The 19,348-nt window shown below is 33.4% G+C and overlaps 1 protein-coding gene across 8 annotated transcripts in view; it reads left to right on the forward strand.

The window, feature by feature from the left end:
• The window catches only part of LOC136986462 (arginine-glutamic acid dipeptide repeats protein-like), a 91,644-nt gene that overhangs the window by 30,868 nt on the left and 41,428 nt on the right, over nt 1–19,348 (forward strand). For 5 of the 8 annotated variants that reach the window (XM_067284001.1, XM_067284018.1, XM_067283996.1 and 2 more), the window contains 5 exons: nt 6,039–6,144; nt 12,541–12,637; nt 12,717–13,001; nt 13,592–13,691; nt 14,330–14,428. In XM_067284001.1, coding sequence (XP_067140102.1) covers nt 6,039–6,144; nt 12,541–12,637; nt 12,717–13,001; nt 13,592–13,691; nt 14,330–14,428 — 687 coding nt within the window. Of the gene's footprint in view, nt 1–6,038; nt 6,145–12,540; nt 12,638–12,716; nt 13,002–13,070; nt 13,512–13,591; nt 13,692–14,329; nt 14,429–19,348 lie in introns of those variants that run through there. The other 3 variants (XM_067284035.1, XM_067284026.1, XM_067284052.1) reach the window with 3 other exon arrangements.

The raw sequence follows: 19,348 nt of genomic DNA on the forward strand, positions 1-19,348 counted from the left end.
GTGCTTACACGTTGACGACTGCAGTGTACTTCTCGACTACCTCGTCCAATAGCAGCGATCGGTAGGCGGTGCCTAACTGATCCGCTCTGTTTCTCTCGCTCTGTGTTAAACAGGAGGAAGGGGGGTAAAAAAACACAGGCAAATTGTTTGATAGCTAAACATCGGTTTGGCTCTTCCGAATTCGTAAGGGGGTAGCCAGTCTTTCCCCCTCCCGCCGATACCAGTAGTAATACTTCCTTTCCGTGTGACGAAAGCAGAACAACACGAGGCGGGGCGTCCGACGTAATCGTCACTCGGCCCACTCGGCATGGCCGACGTATTTTGCACCCCTGGCTGGAATTCGGCAGGTAAAAAAAAAAAAATACAGGCGATAACTCTGCTCTGTTGTCGGGCTCGCGGATGCTCCCGGGAGAGCGTGTTGGCGCTTAAACGAGGGCGAGAGAACTTTAAAATAAAAAAAAAGGAGAGAGAGAGAGAGAAGTAATTCACCGGAAAACACAACCTGCCTATTGTTTTCTGCGGTGTATTTCGATCGGGAGCTGTTGTTCCTCCGGGACCTAAACCGAGATCCCATTCGAGCGTATCGCGGATTGTTGTTGTTCTCGCTTAAGGAACCGCTCGCCCACTTCGTGTGAGGTCCTCGTTACCCGAAAGTGAAAGGAATAGATAGACAAAAAAGAAAAGAAAGGAAAGTTGCCGAAGGCCCGCGCGACTCTTCCGAGCACCTCCTCGAGTTGGCGTCACGCTGCCAATGTGTTTCGTCACCGATGACGCGTTTCCGACCGGGACCGTTCGTCACGGTTTCACGGTTAATTGCGGCTGACGTGATGAAAAGTAATTATGTGGTATGACCACTTCCGCTAACGTCTGTCACGCTATAATGCGATTCGATTGTCGACCTGCTCGTCTCACCCCCCTCGGATGTTTGTCTTTAAGATACCGATTCCGATTTGAACTTCCTCGTTTAGCGCGGAGGGGAGGAGGGGCCCGGAGGCATAATCCTTCCGAATCCGCGCCTTTCTGGCCCTCTACGGATTCGAAATTGGAGAGGAGGAGCGACGAGGAAATTTGCGGAATTCCTCGTATTCGATTGGGACCCGTCGGTGGTCTCATCTAGCTCCTGATGAACGCTCGTATCGAAGTAATTGCTAGGGTCGTTGAACTCGGCGCGACTGGGAGGAGGATGGGAAAAATCCGTCTTGGCTCCTTAAAATTAATTTGCTTTAAAGGGGAGGAGAGGAATAGGACGAAAGTTTCTTCGATTATCCGGGATCCTCTGGCAGCACTTACGAGCATTGAGCGAATAAATTGTTCAACGAGTCGAGCCTCGGCCAAACAATCGGCGTAACGAGGAAATGAAAAATCAGTTTCGCTAGATCTCGTATTTGCTCCGAGGAGCGTCGAATCTGTTTTAATTATAAGCTTTGCCAACACTTATCTGTACCCAAGAGGAAGAACTTAACCAATTTGTCGGTTGTCGCACCGAAGCTCCCTCTCCACTTCGCTTTTTCGGTGGTTTTTTTGAGGAGGAGTAGTTGCCTACTAGGTGGTGTAGTTGAGTCGCCGGGGGGGACGAAGAGAGCGATTCTCTGCCCTGCTATTGGCCGAGGAGCGTTCCCATGACGACCCACATGTCAACGCCGTCTGGCGACGATTAAGTTTGTCAATAACTAGCAACTTCCACTCATTTAAGAGTTAATGAAGAATATTTTATGGCGGAAAAACCCCAAAGTGGATTTGCAGCGACTTTTTCCACGCGCTTAATCTACACCAGCATTTTTCTCGCTTGGCTTCTTCCTATCTACTTAGATACTTTCACTTCCTTTCCCGTGTTTTGTATCGACGAGCGCTCCTCTGACCCTCTGTTTTTCAGTAGTAAGCATCTTCTCCGATGCATCTTCCTCTGTTAGAAATCCTGCTTACCACACAGGAAGCGCCTTCTGCTGTCGGGAATCCCGATTTTCTGCAACACGCATCCTGTGTTAGAAAAACCATTCATTCGCCCGTGGTATGTAACAGTAGAAAGTCGGGCCCTCGTACGAAATTTGAATGAGCTATGCAGTTTATTTTTATTTTTTTCCCGCTTGCAAGAGGAGATTGCTCGAGAGTTAGGGTCGATGTGTGGCACGAACAGGTTCGCAGATAATTTTTAAAGAGCGGATTAATAGCACATCACCGAAACTCCGGAGGGTTCGGGCGAAATGACGTAATAACAGGTTGCGAGTGCTTGTTCTGTACTCCTTCACCACCCATCGAGTCTTCGTGCGGTCTCTACACGCCCTCGGGCTCTTACCGGATATTTTTAATCGTCGGGATGAGGAGGAAGAGCCGATCAGATACTCGTGCCACGTATTGTGGGCAGAAGGTGGGAGTGGCCGTGTTGACATGGTGTAGTAGAACCCATTTGGCGCTCGGTTCTTGACTACAGACCAGATCAATAAAGTGCAACGCATCTTAAGAAAAACCTCCTCTCCTTTTTTTCCGTCTCTAACGCGAATGTAATTTATGGAGGGCGGTAATCAGGTACTTATCTGTGTTCCAGAAAAAAAGCTCTTAATCCGCACATTACTCCAGTTCAACCGTCATTCTATACTGATTTGTGTCTAGGCTGTAAATCCCATTAACGCCTCCACGCCTAGAACGGCAGAATTTCCGATTGGCATAAATTCGGTGGACTCCGCGAACTCCCCCCTCCCGCGTAGAAGAGTTAAAATACGATTTATAGTGTCCGAAAAAGTGAGGATAAGAGAAAAGCTTGTTTTTCTAAGCCTTGTAATCCTTGGGTGCCGAGTCACAAATTCGTTCTTCCTCCTCATCATATATATATATACCTGCTGGTTTTACCCATTGTTTATGTACTGTACAGAGTAGGTATAAATTTGCGGCATGCAAACTAAGTATACGAGGAAAATTCACGGTTACAAAAACGCAAATTATAATTTCCCCCTTAATTTGTAGTTTGGCTGTAGAGGTACTACTGTAATTGTCATTGACTGAAAGATAATTGTTTCTATCTCGTCCTATTTGACCATGCGATACGAGGAAAGGAAATGGGGAAAATGTTCTAATGATCATTTCTGTGGGAGTCGGAATGGATGCTGCCTATTTAAACAGGTAAAAATGACTGAAATTAGGGGCCGTCCAGCTTTAGACATTGGTATAGGAGGAGTGAGAAAAACCAGCGAAAAACAAGAAATTCGGCGTGGAGAAGAAGGGCGTTTCACATCGACGGAAACAATACGAGACAAGAAACAAGTTTGAAGGGTTCACTCAACTCGGAACAGGTTCTTTTTTCCGACGCCCTATCTGGCATGTAATGGACCAACTCTTTTCAAATTATTTAGCTGCACTTCGTGTATTAAGTATGGCTGCAGCTGCATGCTTCTCCCCAGTCGACTACCGCTCTCTTTATTGATCTCCACGGAATTCTATGTAGGAATCAACCCGGTTGATTCGCCAGTTAGCGTGATATCCTCTTCGCCAGACTTACGCCGTGTAACTACCCTCTCACTCCCCCCCCCGTCCGAAAGTTTGCGCTAGTTAACATTTTCGCCCAGTGATTGAGAGGGGTAGAACATGCGATGCCTATTACTCATCTTGTTTAATTATCCCGTGTAAAATCGGCCCCCCCATTTCCTACGGGCATTCTATATAGATACGTCCAGAATTTATAGAATTGTACAATCGTTTTATAAATGTCATTCCGAGTAAATAATGCGTTGGAGGATTTAGCGTGGAGGCGACGAAGAGTGTCAAATATGTGACAGATAGTCAGACGTCAGCAGGTGCTTCGTTTCTGACAGAAACCTGATAGATTGTAGGTAATCCGCAAAACAATGGCTACTCTCTCTTTTCTCTGCCAGACATTGCTTGATAAATGGCCCCAGGCGAATGTATCTCCACCAACCAGTCGGAAATTTTCGGTGGGGGTCCATCGTCTCGTTTCAAAACTCCATTCACAGATGGCGCTACAACGGAAACGGCCCTTCAGGACGAAGAAGGGCCTTTCGCAATCGTGGAAGGTAACTTTAAAAGTGTACAAATAATTCTATTTATTTGTTTATTTTCCTTTTTTTTTCTTTCTTTCTTTCTTTACCATTGTGTACAGAAGGAGATTTGTAACCGCTAACACCATCATCATTTAGCAAATAACAAAAGTAGTTATTGATTGCCAACTTGGCCGATTTAAGCCCGGTAAATGAACCTATTTGATTGATGCCCTAATAGCTTTTTTTTGTCTGGTTGTAGGCACTTTGTACACTTTTGTATCCAGGTCGTTGCAGTTTTCCATTCTACCAGTTGATCTACGGCTTAAATCGTCTACAACGTCGTTAAATACGTTACGTCTACAGCGTTTAAACACAATCGTCGGTGCCTTTTTTTTTCTTTTTGTATTTAATACTACTGTATTTTATCTCCGACGCGGTTTATCTCGGAAACGATGGCGTCACCGTACTTAACGCGGTTTACACGCAAACAAAAAAGAACACGTCATAAAGATACTTGGAGGGAGCTATTAAGAGAGAACTATATGTTTTTCGCCACATGCCCGATGATATCTTAATACATCTTGTGTACTTTTTATTATTATTTTTTTTTTTTGGTCGATAGAATTAGCTCCGCTGCGCCTCTACAACGGGGTATGTAAATTAATACTCTAATCATATACGCTTCGAATTTTATCAGATTAGCGTTAAAGTGGTCGGGAAAAAATAGGAAATTTATCGAGTTAAAATGTTGTTTTTAATTGTATTTTACACGCTAGAATGATTCTAGAGTTAACAAGAAAAAAAATCGTTGTATTTTACAGAAACAATGCCAGTGGTTTTCGTTTTATGGTATGAAAAGTGCCGTATTAGTGTTTTCTTACCACGATTTTCGTATTACAAAAGTGGGAGTTTATTGCCTGCATTTTTACGTGAAAACGAAGGTTTCTTGCCTGAATTTTCTTATAAAAACGAAGATTTCTTGCCTGAATTTTCTTATAAAATGAAGCCTGAATTTTCTTATAAAACGAAGGTTTCTTGCCTGAATTTTCTTATAAAAACGAAGATTTCTTGCCTGAATTTTCTTATAAAATGAAGCCTGAATTTTCTTATAAAACGAAGGTTTCTTGCCTGAATTTTCTTATAAAAACGAAGGTTTCTTGCCTGAATTTTCTTATAAAATGAAGCCTGAATTTTCTTATAAAAACGAAGGTTTCTTGCCTGAATTTTCTTATAAAATGAAGCCCGAATTTTCTTATAAAATGAAGGTTTCTTGCCTGAATTTTCTTATAAAATAAAGCCTGAATTTTCTTATAAAAATGAAGGTTTCTTGCCTGAATTTTCTTATAAAAACGAAGGTTTCTTGCCTGAATTTTCTTATAAAACGAAGGTTTCTTGCCTGAATTTTCTTATAAAATGAAGGTTTCTTGCCTGAATTTTCTTATAAAATGAAGGTTTCTTGCCTGAATTTTCTTATAAAATGAAGCCTGAATTTTCTTATAAAACGAAGGTTTCTTGCCTGAATTTTCTTATAAAATGAAGCCTGAATTTTCTTATAAAACGAAGGTTTCTTGCCTGAATTTTCTTATAAAAATGAAGGTTTCTTGCCTGAATTTTCTTATAAAATGAAGGTTTCTTGCCTGAATTTTCTTATAAAATGAAGCCTGAATTTTCTTATAAAATGAAGCCTGAATTTTCTTATAAAACGAAGGTTTCTTGCCTGAATTTTCTTATTTTCACTTAATAATAGAAGAAAAAATGGGCAGTATTTTGTAATTCAGTAATTGAAGGTTACAGGAAAAAAAGAAATTTTGTTTTCAATAATTGAACGGATGTTTTTATGTATCTAATAATTAATGCCATTTTAAATATTTAATTCACGTATGATTCGTCAGTTGCTTGCTTTTTTTTTCTGTTTAACGAACGTTTCCTAGACGTCGAAAACATGCGGAAATAGTTTCATTACTTTAGAATATATATAAATAAATAAATAAAAAAAGAGAAGCGAATAACGGATTCGCTTTATTTTTCTTCTTTTTTTTCCCCTTGCAGAGCAAGAAGGACCACTTGGTAGTTAACGTCAGATGGTATTACAGACTCTCCGAAGTACCAGAAACGGTTTATCAGTTGCTCGTTCAAGATCGCAACACAGAAAATGGTGAGTAAAAGCTTTCACTTAACCATAAAACGCCACAACCAGTCATCACTCTCCAATGCACAAACGACCAGGAGCTGTCTGCCAGCCAGATACGAATTTGTTAGTTCTCTAGATGTGTTTGACGTTCTCTTCTTTATCCTTTATCAATGCTGACTGGCGCTTTACCTCCAGCCAAACTGGCGAGGCTGCTGACTGCAGATTGTCGTGTGATGGCTGGGTTGGATTTATGCGCGTTTAGCTGTCACCTGTCGAGATGGGAAGGCATGTCTGGTCAACACATCAAACAGATATGAGCTCGGAAGAAAAGAATTCAGCCCGGATAATAACTACTAATACGTTTGATCTTATTGCATTTTTAGGAATGGCACCGACTGGAAAAATAGTTTATATTCCTATAACTTGTGTCACTTGTTATATGTACTATATAACATAGTCGAGCTCCGTTATATAGTAACACGTACGCTTCCTTCCTTAAATCTCGAGACATTCTGCTATTTTAAACGTTTCGTTTTGGCACGGCTGATTATTATTATTATTATTTTTTCTAGTAATTAAATTAATTGAATCGATGTCTGGTTTGCATATAAATGGCCCGCTGCGGTTCTAATGCTATATTTAGAGCGGTGGAGTGGTTAATTTCTTCCACTTGTAAGAAAAAAAGTTATCGCGATTTTGATAATTTATCAATGACATTACATTTTTGATTTATAAATAAACTTACATAAACCAGGATTTTAAAGATTATTTAATAAACTGCAACGGAAGGAAAGGAGAAGAAGAAAAGATGCTAATGTAAACTTTGGCAAGCTGTACACACAATCAATTAACTTCCATCTTATTTTGATACAATTTCTCTAAATCACGATTAAACTTAATAAGATTTTATATATAGGCATATATTTATTATAAATTTATACGAAAAAGTAAGAATTTAGCTTAGGAATTGTTTTAGAATGTCGACGTGCCGAACTTCCCTATTAGATTCCTTCACGAGAATCGCTCATCCACGTCTTATTAAATAATATTTTTGTTATACGCTTGAGTTCTTCGCAAGTTCTTTATATAACTAATAATTATATCTTAATTTTGCAATACTAGAGTTTACAGCACTTTATTGTTTCCCGTAAAATATAATTTAGAGAGAATTTCTTCTTCTTTCGGTTGAAGATCCACTGTCTTAGCGTGCTTCAATCACAAACGTTTGTTGTACGCAAATGATCGCGATCTTCTACTGTTTGGGAAATAGTTTAAACAAACCAGACAAGGAGCCGATATTATTGCTGTTTTCTAATCACGAAGCGCGCCATATATTTGCATATCCCGGCTTATAAACGCCAACAAATATGGATTACGTACATTAAAGAAATTAAAAGAGCTCCCTACACGTAAGAGTAAAGGATAAAAAATAAAAAAAAAGGTGTTTCTCCTATAGATTTTCGTTAATCAGACTGTGGAATTTAGTATTTAGGCCACGCAAACTGTACACACATTGTATACCGTTACAGATAAGTGAGCCAGCCTTACCACGAGTATAAAAGCCAGAGCGCAAAACCCGAGTATTGCATCCAGTAATTCGATAATTGAATGAGAAGCCGATGGCATATTCTTCAGAATGTTTTGCCGGGGGAGGAAGGCCATTTAATGAAAATGGTCTTTCTTTCAGAGAACAAATAAAAGTCAGCGGAGCGTACACAGTATTAAATCGTACTTACTGCAGTCGCTTGGCAAACACAGCGAGGATTAAAAAAGGAAGAAAAAAAAAAAAATGGAGAAATGAAGAAGTGAAAAAAATGATGTCTGAAAGAAAGTCAGCTAGACTAGTTATTACTGCGTAGAAAGCGTGAAATGAGAGTTGAAATCACCTGGCAACCAGACTATAATCGATTTCCTTAGCTTGAATTACTTGGCACGCAAAAGAAAGAGCGGCCTACAACTTAAATTCTCTCTCATTCCCACCCTTAATAGCGGGCATAAATGTTGTCGATGAGAGACGACATTGTGTAAAAATTCTTTCCCCAGTTGATTCCATTTTTCACCTACTTACAGCCGTGATATTTTTATTTATATTTTTCTAAGTACCGGAAATCATGGCCGGTGAAGAAAAGAAAAAAGAAAAAGAAAAAATGTTAAAAGGATCGAGTTTCGCTTTGGACTATTAAAGCGACGGTTGTAATCCGATCTCTTTACATAAGGCAATTGATACTTCATATATATATATAAACTGTTAGGCCATAAAAGAATGTTTCTTAACGTCATTAAAAAGCCAGTCTTTTTTTTTTTAATTAGAATTCGATAATTAAAAACTTCCTCTTCCTCGTTAATGGATCGCCAGTTTTTAAATTCAAATAACGCGAGTTGAAAATGACGTCGAAATCTAAGGCCGTACGCGTTATTCTACGATTGGTCGATTTTAAAAAAAATTATGTAAATTTCGATAACGCTCAGTTTCCTGTTTTCTGTGTTTACAATAAAGATTGTATTGTAGATAATTGTTAAAAAGAATTTTCCTGGTGTGACTGCTACAGTTTAAAGAAACAGACTTCATTTATACGTTTTGTTTAATCTTTTATTCATTTATTCGCTTAGAAAAATCGTAATTTAGTGGTACTCCATAGCTTGAAAGGTTGCTAAATAATGGCATTTATTATCAGCCCCTATTATTAACTATTTATCCATAAATTAGCATTTGCGAGCAGGTTTATAAAGAATGGTATTAACGAGGGTAAGGTTCAGATCCGTAGATAAAAATCGCACCTATTCCAAGTGCAAAAACAAGGTTATGGTAGAATGAATCCCTTATTAACCCGCTAAATAAAAAATACAAAACAGAAAACAATTAAGATAATTTATCAGCTAGAATCGCTCGTTAAACTTTGTCCGGATATCTGAGTTGCTAGATGGTTTTAGATATCCGGTTGAAGTCCAATCATACTAGTCGGTTGGTTTATTTGTATTTTAAATGATTTAAGAGTTCTGTTGGAATTGTTGATGAGGTTCTTTATTTTCCAACTGGAATAACTTACTGTTTAGATAATTATATCTTATGTCACAATGCCTAATTAGGATATGTTAAATTAAATATTATTATTATTAGTTCAGCCTCTTAGTTGATTGTAATATATTGCAATCAACTCTGTTCCTTTCATATATTTAGTGCAGTTATTCATTTATTGTTTCAGTGTACTTGTAAAATTTTTAGGAATTTTAAGTAACTTTAATATGTTTTTTTTTAAATTTGAGTGTGATATAATGTCCTATCAAGTGTTATTGGGTAATTAAATGAAGTATATATTGCTTGCAAAGTTATAAGTAGCAGTTTTAGGCATAGATAATGCAGGTTTTTTGAGGCTTCGGATATCCGCGCGTGTGCTCGTGTACAAATCCTACTAGTTTAGATCCTAGACTTATTTTTAACTCGTTCTGTCCCGTGGGCATTAAGGGAGACCTTTTTATCGGGCCCTTTGTGGGTTTGGACGAGTCACAATAGGGATGGTCGGGTGGTGAGAGAAAGCCCAATGCCAAAAATTTTAGGAGTTTATTACCCAAATTTGTTTCCAGGTCCCCAGAGCAGCAGGTTAATCCCTTTCCTGCCTCGGCCCTTCAACCGTTCTTCACCTAGACAAGTAAAATATCAATTAAGTTTTGATACGTTATAACTTAATGTATTGTATTCTATTATGATATATTGTAGCATCTGTAGGTGAGCGTGGCACATTCGAGGCCTCGCTACGAAAGAGGTCTTGCATGCACTATGCTCACCAACAGCCCGTAAAGTTTAATTTTCTTATTAGATATATTCGTAATCATTGATAAAGGAAGATGAATCATACAAAAAAAAAAGCATTTTTTACAAGAATGATAAGGAAATAGAACATTTAATATTTAATTCAAGTAATCAAAATATGCATTTATATAATTAAAAGTAATTACATAAAAAATGAATCACAGTTTATAATGTAGTTTCATTTTGTTGGTATGTGTAACTATCAAAGTTATTCTAAAATCGGCATTAACTTTTATAACTTTTATACGTGTAATAATACGACATTCCTCTTCGACTCCATTTGGTCTTTATATTAAAAATACATAAGACTTCTTCATTCTTCAAGTAGAGAGTTTTAGTATTTTTAATATATATAATTTTCAGTATTGAAAAGTTTAAACTTTTGAAATTATTTATAATAATTTTCTAGATCAATATCTCATTTAAAAAAGTTGCAAATGTCGTGTTACTTTGAGTTTAAGAGAGACATTTTTTTATATTTCTGGGACGTATTTTAAATTTGTGGTGGTTCTTAGCTTCGTTCATTTTTTCTTCCACTCGTGAAATGAAAATGTTATAAATTTCTTATTTATTTTATATTTTTCACTAACTAAACTTTGTTTTAAAAACACTATTAACATTTTTAATCGATCATACATTCTTTTAAATTGCATTTATGTCTAATTAACTTCTAATTTAAAAAAAATATGTTTTTTTAAAGTCGGCACTTAACTAAAATCTTTAACAACGTGGGTACGAACTATCGTTAATAAAGTTAGTGTAGAGTCTTGATTAATTTTATCGACATGATTCAGATCCTGTTTTAAGCAGCTAAATTAATTCCTATTAATTTTTATGCTGTTATTACATTAAGCTTCCTATAAAAATCCTATCTAGTTAGATAAAGAAACCAATAGATTTAATCATAACATCATTAATTCATTGCACTGTAAAAGTTTTAAGGTCTATCAAATACTTGAAAACACCATTTTATAACTCGACAAAGTATTCCAATCAATTAAATGAAGTACTTTCTTTTCTTTAATTTAGAAGGCTAAAGATATTCCTTGGCATTTTTTAAATTCCTTAAATATACTGAATTATACTAAAATTGTAAGCTATGCTTTTAGTATATAACATGCAACTAGAGTATAAATTGTAACTAATTCTAGTTTTAAGATTATAGGATTGGATTAGATTGCGATAATGTAATACACGGGCAATCTGCCGAGAGGGAGAGAACTTTCTATGGAGAAACCGCCACCGTTTTAGGCGTTAAACGAGTGAAGGAAAGCTGGAAAACTCCGTGCAGGCGGTCAGGTGTGAACCCACGACCGGCACCGGTGTTCGGTAGTTTTATCGACTTTGCCACTTAGTATTACAGGTTTTAATGCTGTTAATAAATAATGCGAAATAATTTTTTTTTAAAACAAAAATAATTTATCAAAAGGCTAATAACCACTCCTTGGCATTTAAAAAAAATTCAAATTATATATTAAAGTCATAATTTATTATTTTAATACATAATATATGACTCGAGTATTGATTATAATTAAAACTAGTTTTAACATTACAGGCTTTAGTATGTATGATTATAACAATTACTACAAAAAGTATCGAACCTGTACAATTACGAATACTTCTGACCATTTTAATTTACATTTTAAAGCAGTACCGTTTGGTGTAGATTAATTCTATACGACGACGATAATGATAATTCTATATGCAATGGAAATTTCATAATATTTCCTGTTTATTTTGCATATTTAATTATTTATACATTGTCCACATTCATTTCATTAATTTAGTTTGCTTTGTTAAGTACTTGTTACCATAAACCTTGTGCCAGTCAGTAATGCCATATCATTGCTACCGGCCAGTTCGGTTCGTAATTCATTCCGGACGATTATTCCATTTATTATTCCATTTTCTAACCGATATAAATCCACATTAATGTAAGAGAAAACCAAATTATTAAACTAAAAATTTTTTTGTTGATACAAAAGGAGATATTTTATATAAAATTTATAAAAGTATATTCAATTTTATAAATTTTATATGGGGAAAAAAGGAAAGAATCGCATCCGAGGATAAGTAGACACTCGGAAAACTCGGAATACTTTTTTCTCGTATGCAGTAAGTGTTCTTCGATTCATTGTAAAGAAATCAATACATTATTAAGTATAAACCGAAATATTTTTTGTATTTTTAAGTCGAAATTAAAAGTAAAATACGTGAAAAATTATTGCGTAAAAAATGGAATGGGAAAGAAAGAGAAAAAAAACCGATGGAATTATTATTAATCCAATCAAGCTAAGTAGATTAGAATGCTGAAACATAATCTTTTAACCAGATTTGTCTTATATATAATAAGTTAAGAAATATGTAAATTGTAAGCTAATATAAATTCTGTCGGATATGTTTAACGTAATTTAGTAATCTTCATAAATTATGTAAAATTAAATATGGATATATTAAATTAGTATTATATATTTAATTTGTGATATACTTTGCGAATGCGTAAGTAGAATTTATAATGCTTTTATAATAATAAACAAAAGATAATTTGCGATTATAATCTTGTAAACCTAATTTTATTTAAAATTTTAAGTTAATAAAATGATTCTTTACAGTATCCGGGAAAGATTTAGTTATACATGATCCTCTTATAAAAAGTAGAGAATTGTTCATCTCAGATGCTACGGACTGTTATCCAATTTCGACCCTAAGGTAAGTTATTAAATATATATATATATTTATTTCGATAATTTTAAAGTTTAATGCTATAAAAGAAACGATTTCATTTCAGGGGAAAGTGCAAGGTCCATCATTATTCCGACATATTCGCCGCAAAGAGTTTTGTTCCGAAGCAAGATAATTTTTTCTACATCTTGGGGTACAATCCGGAAACACGCAGACTGGCGAGCACGCAGGGCGAAATTAGGGTGGGTCCCAGCCACCAGGCACGCCTCCCTGAGTGCCGATTGCACGTGACTCCAAACGAAATGCCAGAGAAATGTGAGGTTTTGGAGGAGTTGCGATGGACACCTGGAGTACCAGATTGTGATTTAATGATGTATCTACGAGCAGCTCGGTACATATTATTAAATTATTATTATTTTTTTTTTTTAGTCGATATTCAATCTTCGGGTACATGTTATACACGAGATATTTTCAATTATCTGTAATAACCAATTGTGTAAAATTATATAAAATTTTGTTGCTACTACAATGAAATAATTTTTGCATGAACTTTGAAATGATACCGACAGAATGATTTAGTAAACAGCATCAAGTTACAATACATATCTGACAAAATATAGCTAAACATGGATATAACTACAAAGAACGAGACTAAAATACGTGTATATTGAAAATGTAATGAATGCCGTGCAAAAGTAATTTCTGTTGTTTCAGTTTTTTATTTTTTATATTCTCAAATTCCAGCATCGTGTTAACCCATTTTGCAATTCTAACTTGCTAAGCGCTGATATTATATTTTTGAAGGATCAAATTTCTCAAGACTTGGAAGAAATAGCAGATTATATTCTTGTATGATAACAATATTTTGATGGTGGTATATGTTATATAATAACTCTTGTATGTAAGTATTGAAAATTGAATTATTGGAACTTTAATTATAATTAAATTCTGTTCTATTTTTTTTTTCTTTTTTTAATATAGAAGTATGGCAGCCTTTGCAGGAATGTGCGACGGAGGTTCTGCCGAAGATGGATGTCTTGCGGCATCTCGAGATGACACGACCATTAACGCATTAGATCTGGTAATTATTAAGAGCTACGTATTAGAAATTAGATAGAGAATTGGCCTATGGTATGTTGATTTTATAGATTACAATGTAAATAAGATGCAAAATGTAGAATTTAATGACATTCTGGTTAATTATATAAGTCTTATAAGCAGTTAATAAGTAATGACTTCATATGATATCAAGGATAGAGAGAGAGAATTTAATAAAAAGACTGAAAAACAAGAGAAAATTTTTAATTATTTTTTGATAATTTAAATATTTAATTCTAGTAAACGATCCTTCTCGACTGCTTTAAGACGATTTTTTTATATTTTCATTTACCGAAAATCATAAGTAAATTACTTATAAATAAATTAAAGTCGGTTGCTAATTAAATTGAAAAAAATGTAATGTCGTTAAATATTTTATACGTAATTAAAATAAATTTTGAAAATTGGATATTTGAATTTTTAAACATGTTAAATATATAAAAAATATTTAAAAAATCATACATTTTAAATGAAATAACTAGAAAATAATTACTTATTAATGCTGAATTTACGTTATTTATATGGAAAAATTGCCGAATTAAAAATATTTTTGTACGGTACTCGTTAAATACGTAATTTTTATTAATCGTAATTAAATAATAATTAATTTTTATTGTTCAGTTACACGAGAATAATTATGACACTGGTAGAGCGCTTCAAGCTCTTGTAAAAAATCCAATTCCTTTGGGTATAGAAAAGAAATGGACTGAAGAAGAACAGGTAAATACTCATATTTTAATATATGATAGTTTCTTTGAGTGAATTATTATATATAAGCTTTGACTTCGGGTTTAAACAGCGTTCTAGTGATGTAATATTAACCACAGATGTTGGAAGAACACTTATTTCTTAAAAATTCTATCAAAAAGTTCTTGAAAAATACCCTTTTAACAATCCTTATTATCTATATTTTATTATAAATAGTGTTTTAAAGTAATTATCTTGTATCAGTTATCACCGCGATTATCTCGGTTAATCTGAGAAGCTGCTTCTATCTAGATCCAACTCAGTGGCGTAGCGAACGTAACTGGCGCCCGGGGCACGACACTCTATTGGCGCCCCCCACCCTTCTCCAGAAACACATATAGTTTGTCTTGGAGACCATTTGGGCGCCCGTCTGCGAGTAGCAATTGGGGCATGATACACCCCCTTGCTATGCCACTGATCTAACTGTTTTTTTTTTTTTTTTTTTAAATCAAACTTCAAACTGACAAGTTTTTGCATCATTTTTCTCTTTCATGTATGCGTAAACACGATAAGACAGCAGTTTAAAGTGTAAAGTTTGTTGATAAAATAAAAAGAATGATTCATTTGCTTCAATGGAAAATTTAATCATTAAATTATTCTTTTATCTGCGCAGCATTCCGGAAATGGAACATAATTATATTATATTTGGATGTCCATAGTTTTTAAATACACAGAATTATTATTTATTTAGTTTTGTATATACCTCTATGCATACATTCTCCCAAAACTAAAACTTTCGAAGCTTCTTGTCGATTTTGTACAGACTGAAATGTGTGTAAAAATTCTTGTTTATAGATATTTTTAGTTTAAGGTAATTAGTGTCTTCCGGTTTGAGAGAATTAAGTTTAGACTAGTGTTACTATATTTGGAAGGTCGTGGCGGACATTTTAATGCATGTAATTTATTTCTATCCCAATTATTGTATCGTTTGTATTCGAAAAATTATCCGTGTTCTACAAGTAGTTCAGAGTATGAAAATTTCATTTTCAGTTGTTATAAATACTTTTTATTTATCGGCATTTTGGTTTATCTTTAATAAAATAACCAAAGCTGATCTGTTTATATAATCAAAACATGGATGGTGCCGATTTGCATGCTAACTGATTGGTTCATACCGACTTGTCCTTTATTTTCTAATGGATTGAATATAGTTGTTGCACTGTCGTAGGCTTTAAAGCAAGCACGTGTAATGTTTCGCCTTGAAGTAGTAACTGTAGCAACGAAGGCTCAATATATTACATAATAGAAGAAGTGGGTTTACGAACTAATAAGTTTCGGTTCACGTTTATTATCCTCAAGTTGCCCACTAATCATTTACTATGCGTCTTGTGTTGGAGAAATACAAGACTGGTATTTTTATGAAGTATTGTCGCCGACATGTTTGTATTTCAAATAAAAAGTGTAAAAAAACTGGAAAATTATTTATAACTGACAATATTCCACTAGTGTAACATATACTATACTTATCTCCAAATATAAGGGAGATATACATTTGAGAATTAGCATGTAAACTAGGCCAATATCTGTATAGATGTGTTTGTATAACTCACAATGTTCCATATATGTACATATACATTGGGCGTAAAAGTCAGTTAATCATTGTAAATATTTATTCAGATATTTTTAATCATGTATCCACTAATTTTGTGAAGGAAAAATATGTTATTCTAAACTCAGTTTATTAACTCAAATTCATAAGTGTACCTGGAACACAGCAAAAGTATGTGGATAACTCTGTACATAGGCCACTCTGTACATAAACCTATGGGAATTTAGGTAATTTCTCTTCTTTAAAAAATATAGTGCGGTCCAAAATTCTGTTTTATACTTTTACTAAACTGGAGTAAACACGATAAAATATATATATATAATGATTAAGTATTTGAATAAGGCGTCACTTTTGTTTTTCCAACAGCTAACTCGCTTTTCGGCCACCCTTCTGTATAAACGTATAATTAAATTAAATTCGTTAAACCGTCGATTTTTAACGAGATAAATATCGATACGCTTTAATTTACATCAATCAATTTAAAACGTTTTTGCTTAAATTCGAAGCTGATTGAAATATATTTAATAATATATTCAATTTCTTTATTTCAATTAAGTTTAAATTAAATTTTTAACGAAAAAAAAAAACCCACTTAATATTCTCATAAATAATTTATTTTCTAAGGTTCGAGAATGTTTTTTTTTTTTCCCTTTTCTTTTTACTCCTATTGCTTACCATGAATAATTAATATTAAATTTTTAAATATTAGATGGTAATTTTAATCATAAAATTTTAAAAAGAAGTATTTTATATTAAATTTAACCAAATTTAACAAACGATAATTCAGTTTATTGCATAACAGTTTTATGTACGATTTGTAAAAGTAATAAAAAATCCTACAGACAGTTGCTCTATAATTGATTGTACTGGAAAAATAAGTAAACAAGCAGTTTGAGGAATAAAAAATATTATATATATATATATATATATTCCCCCTCTTATCAGCATCTTTAGTAGAAAGTCATTATGTAATTTTTTTTTTTCCTCCTTTTTTTTTTCTAAATGGAAATTTAAGAAGTCTGTTTAAGAAACACATACAAGAAAAATAAACAGTTCAGTGATGTTTAAAATGATAAATCATTCTGTCTCTGACATATACCAGAAAAAAAAATATTGTGATTGTTGGCTGCGTTATTAAATTATATTGGGAATTTATAAACAATTCCTACAGCTTGATTTATGTTTTTTAAGTTTAACTTTAATTCAGTTTTATTGGATTTTCATTTTATTTATTTATTTATTTTATTTAGCAAGTTATTTTTTAATTTGAATTTTTCTAGAAGTGAAAATGTATGCGTAATTAATAGTAGAGGGTGGTTAACCGCATTTGGATGCAGGCGCGTGCCAAAATGCGTCGAAATTTATGTATCGAAGGAGGAGGATTTCGTTTCGGAACCGTTTTTATAAAGTTCCGAGCGCCGAAGCGCTCGAATCGGATAGAAAGCCGGTGCTTAAATGGTTAACCGATCGCGTTAAAGAATAGGAATTTATCTTATAAACCTATATAAATTTATTTAAAAGAAATTCTTATACTTTAAAAGTATATACAGTATACTTAGGATAGCTCAAAAGTCACTTAAACACGTCATTATACAGATTTACACTAGGAATTTGTTAGTGTTGTAGTGTCGTAGAGTGTTGTAGTTTGCATATCTAACAAGAACTGTTACTTAATTTGAATTATTTATAAAATTTGTAAATAGAAAGCATTTAAATGAAGCGTTAATTCGGTTTTTATAAAAGTTAAATGATTTCGGACTATCCTGCGTGCTTATAATTTTTAAAGAATAGGAATTTATCTTCAGTAGTGAACTGATAGTTATAGTCAATGGTGTTTTTTGTTCTGTGTGGACATACTTTGAATATAGAACAATGTGCTTTTCTCGTATAAGATTGATGGAAGCATGATAAAAAAGAAAAAAAAACATGCTTAACTATCTGAATAAGGTAGCAATTTAGCCTTCACAATGGTTAACTATTTTTGCGCCACGCCGTATTTCAAAAAAAGAAAGAAAAAATGATTGATTACGCTATCTTGAATTGTCAGCAATTGATTAGTAATGCGATTATAGAATGGAGACATGTAGAAGTAAAAATAATAAGTCATTTTTCAAATGGAATAATATTTAATTATGCCGTGCAATTACGGCCTTATTAGTAAACATATCTGCCCATAATGTTATTGGTAAAGAGTGTAATAAAACTTTATATCCAGAACAATATATATTATATTACTATTGTATATAGAAGGGAGGGAGGGGGGTAAAAAAAGGAACTAATATGAAATAATTCTTGTCAAAGTCATAATTCTTTTGTTAAGACAATAAAGATAGACCATAAAGACATAAATAATGCAGCCAAACCAGTTTTAACATCATTTAACAACTTTTATATATCTCTTTGTCCTCCAAGCAGCTATAAAAATGCAGTTGATTCATTTTCTGCAGCTGCAGGCATGAAAAATCACAATGTGTGAAATATAAAAGTGTAATAGGCAAGAGGGAAAACAGCTGTAAATTAAGTAGATACTTTTTTAATTTGTGATTTTTATTAAAAAAAAAAAAAAATTATAATCTTCCCAGATTATTGTCAAGAATGATTAAAGAATTACAATTAATTGTTTGTTTGGCTTTAAGTTATGATGATATATTAAGGAAGATTAATAAAAGAAATGGTTTTTGACTCCTTATAAAGATTAACATAATAATGGTAATATATAAAATTAATTTTTCATTTTATTATCAATATTTTCTTTACGGTTTAATGATTTTAATCAATTAAAGAGCAAATTTTATGCTTAAAAAAAATATACATTATACATAGAAACTAAATGAACTCAGACATAAAATATTGTAATTTACTTCAATATTCTGTCTACAACAGTGTAATTTACTCCATTTTCTTAATATTATTAATTAAAAATGAACTTTATAAAAATAAATATTAATTTTATATCAATATTTTAGTTTCTAGTTAAATGATTTTAATCGATTTTAATCAAAGTATTTAAACCAGATTTTCTGTCAGTGCCTTACGCCATAATTTGCTCTTTATTCGACGTTATTATTATATTAAAATGTTTTATAAAACGTAAAATTCGTTTTACGTCGGCTTTTTACTTACGGTTAAACGATTCTAAAAGTAATTAGAGCGCAATTTAGACTTAAATTGTAATTATTACATACATTTATATTAGAACGAAAGACGCCGTTACCTTACAACATTATAATTTACTAATTGTTTACTTTTGTTAATAAAAACAGCTTTTTTAAAATCATTTATAAGAATAATTTTTTTCAGTATTTTGCTTGCAGTTAAGTGATTTTAATAAATTAAAGAGTGCA

The sequence above is a fragment of the Centruroides vittatus genome, unplaced genomic scaffold, assembly GCF_030686945.1.
Source record: "Centruroides vittatus isolate TY-2023 unplaced genomic scaffold, ASM3068694v2 contig_1213, whole genome shotgun sequence".
In the NCBI taxonomy this organism is placed as follows: domain Eukaryota; kingdom Metazoa; phylum Arthropoda; class Arachnida; order Scorpiones; family Buthidae; genus Centruroides; species Centruroides vittatus.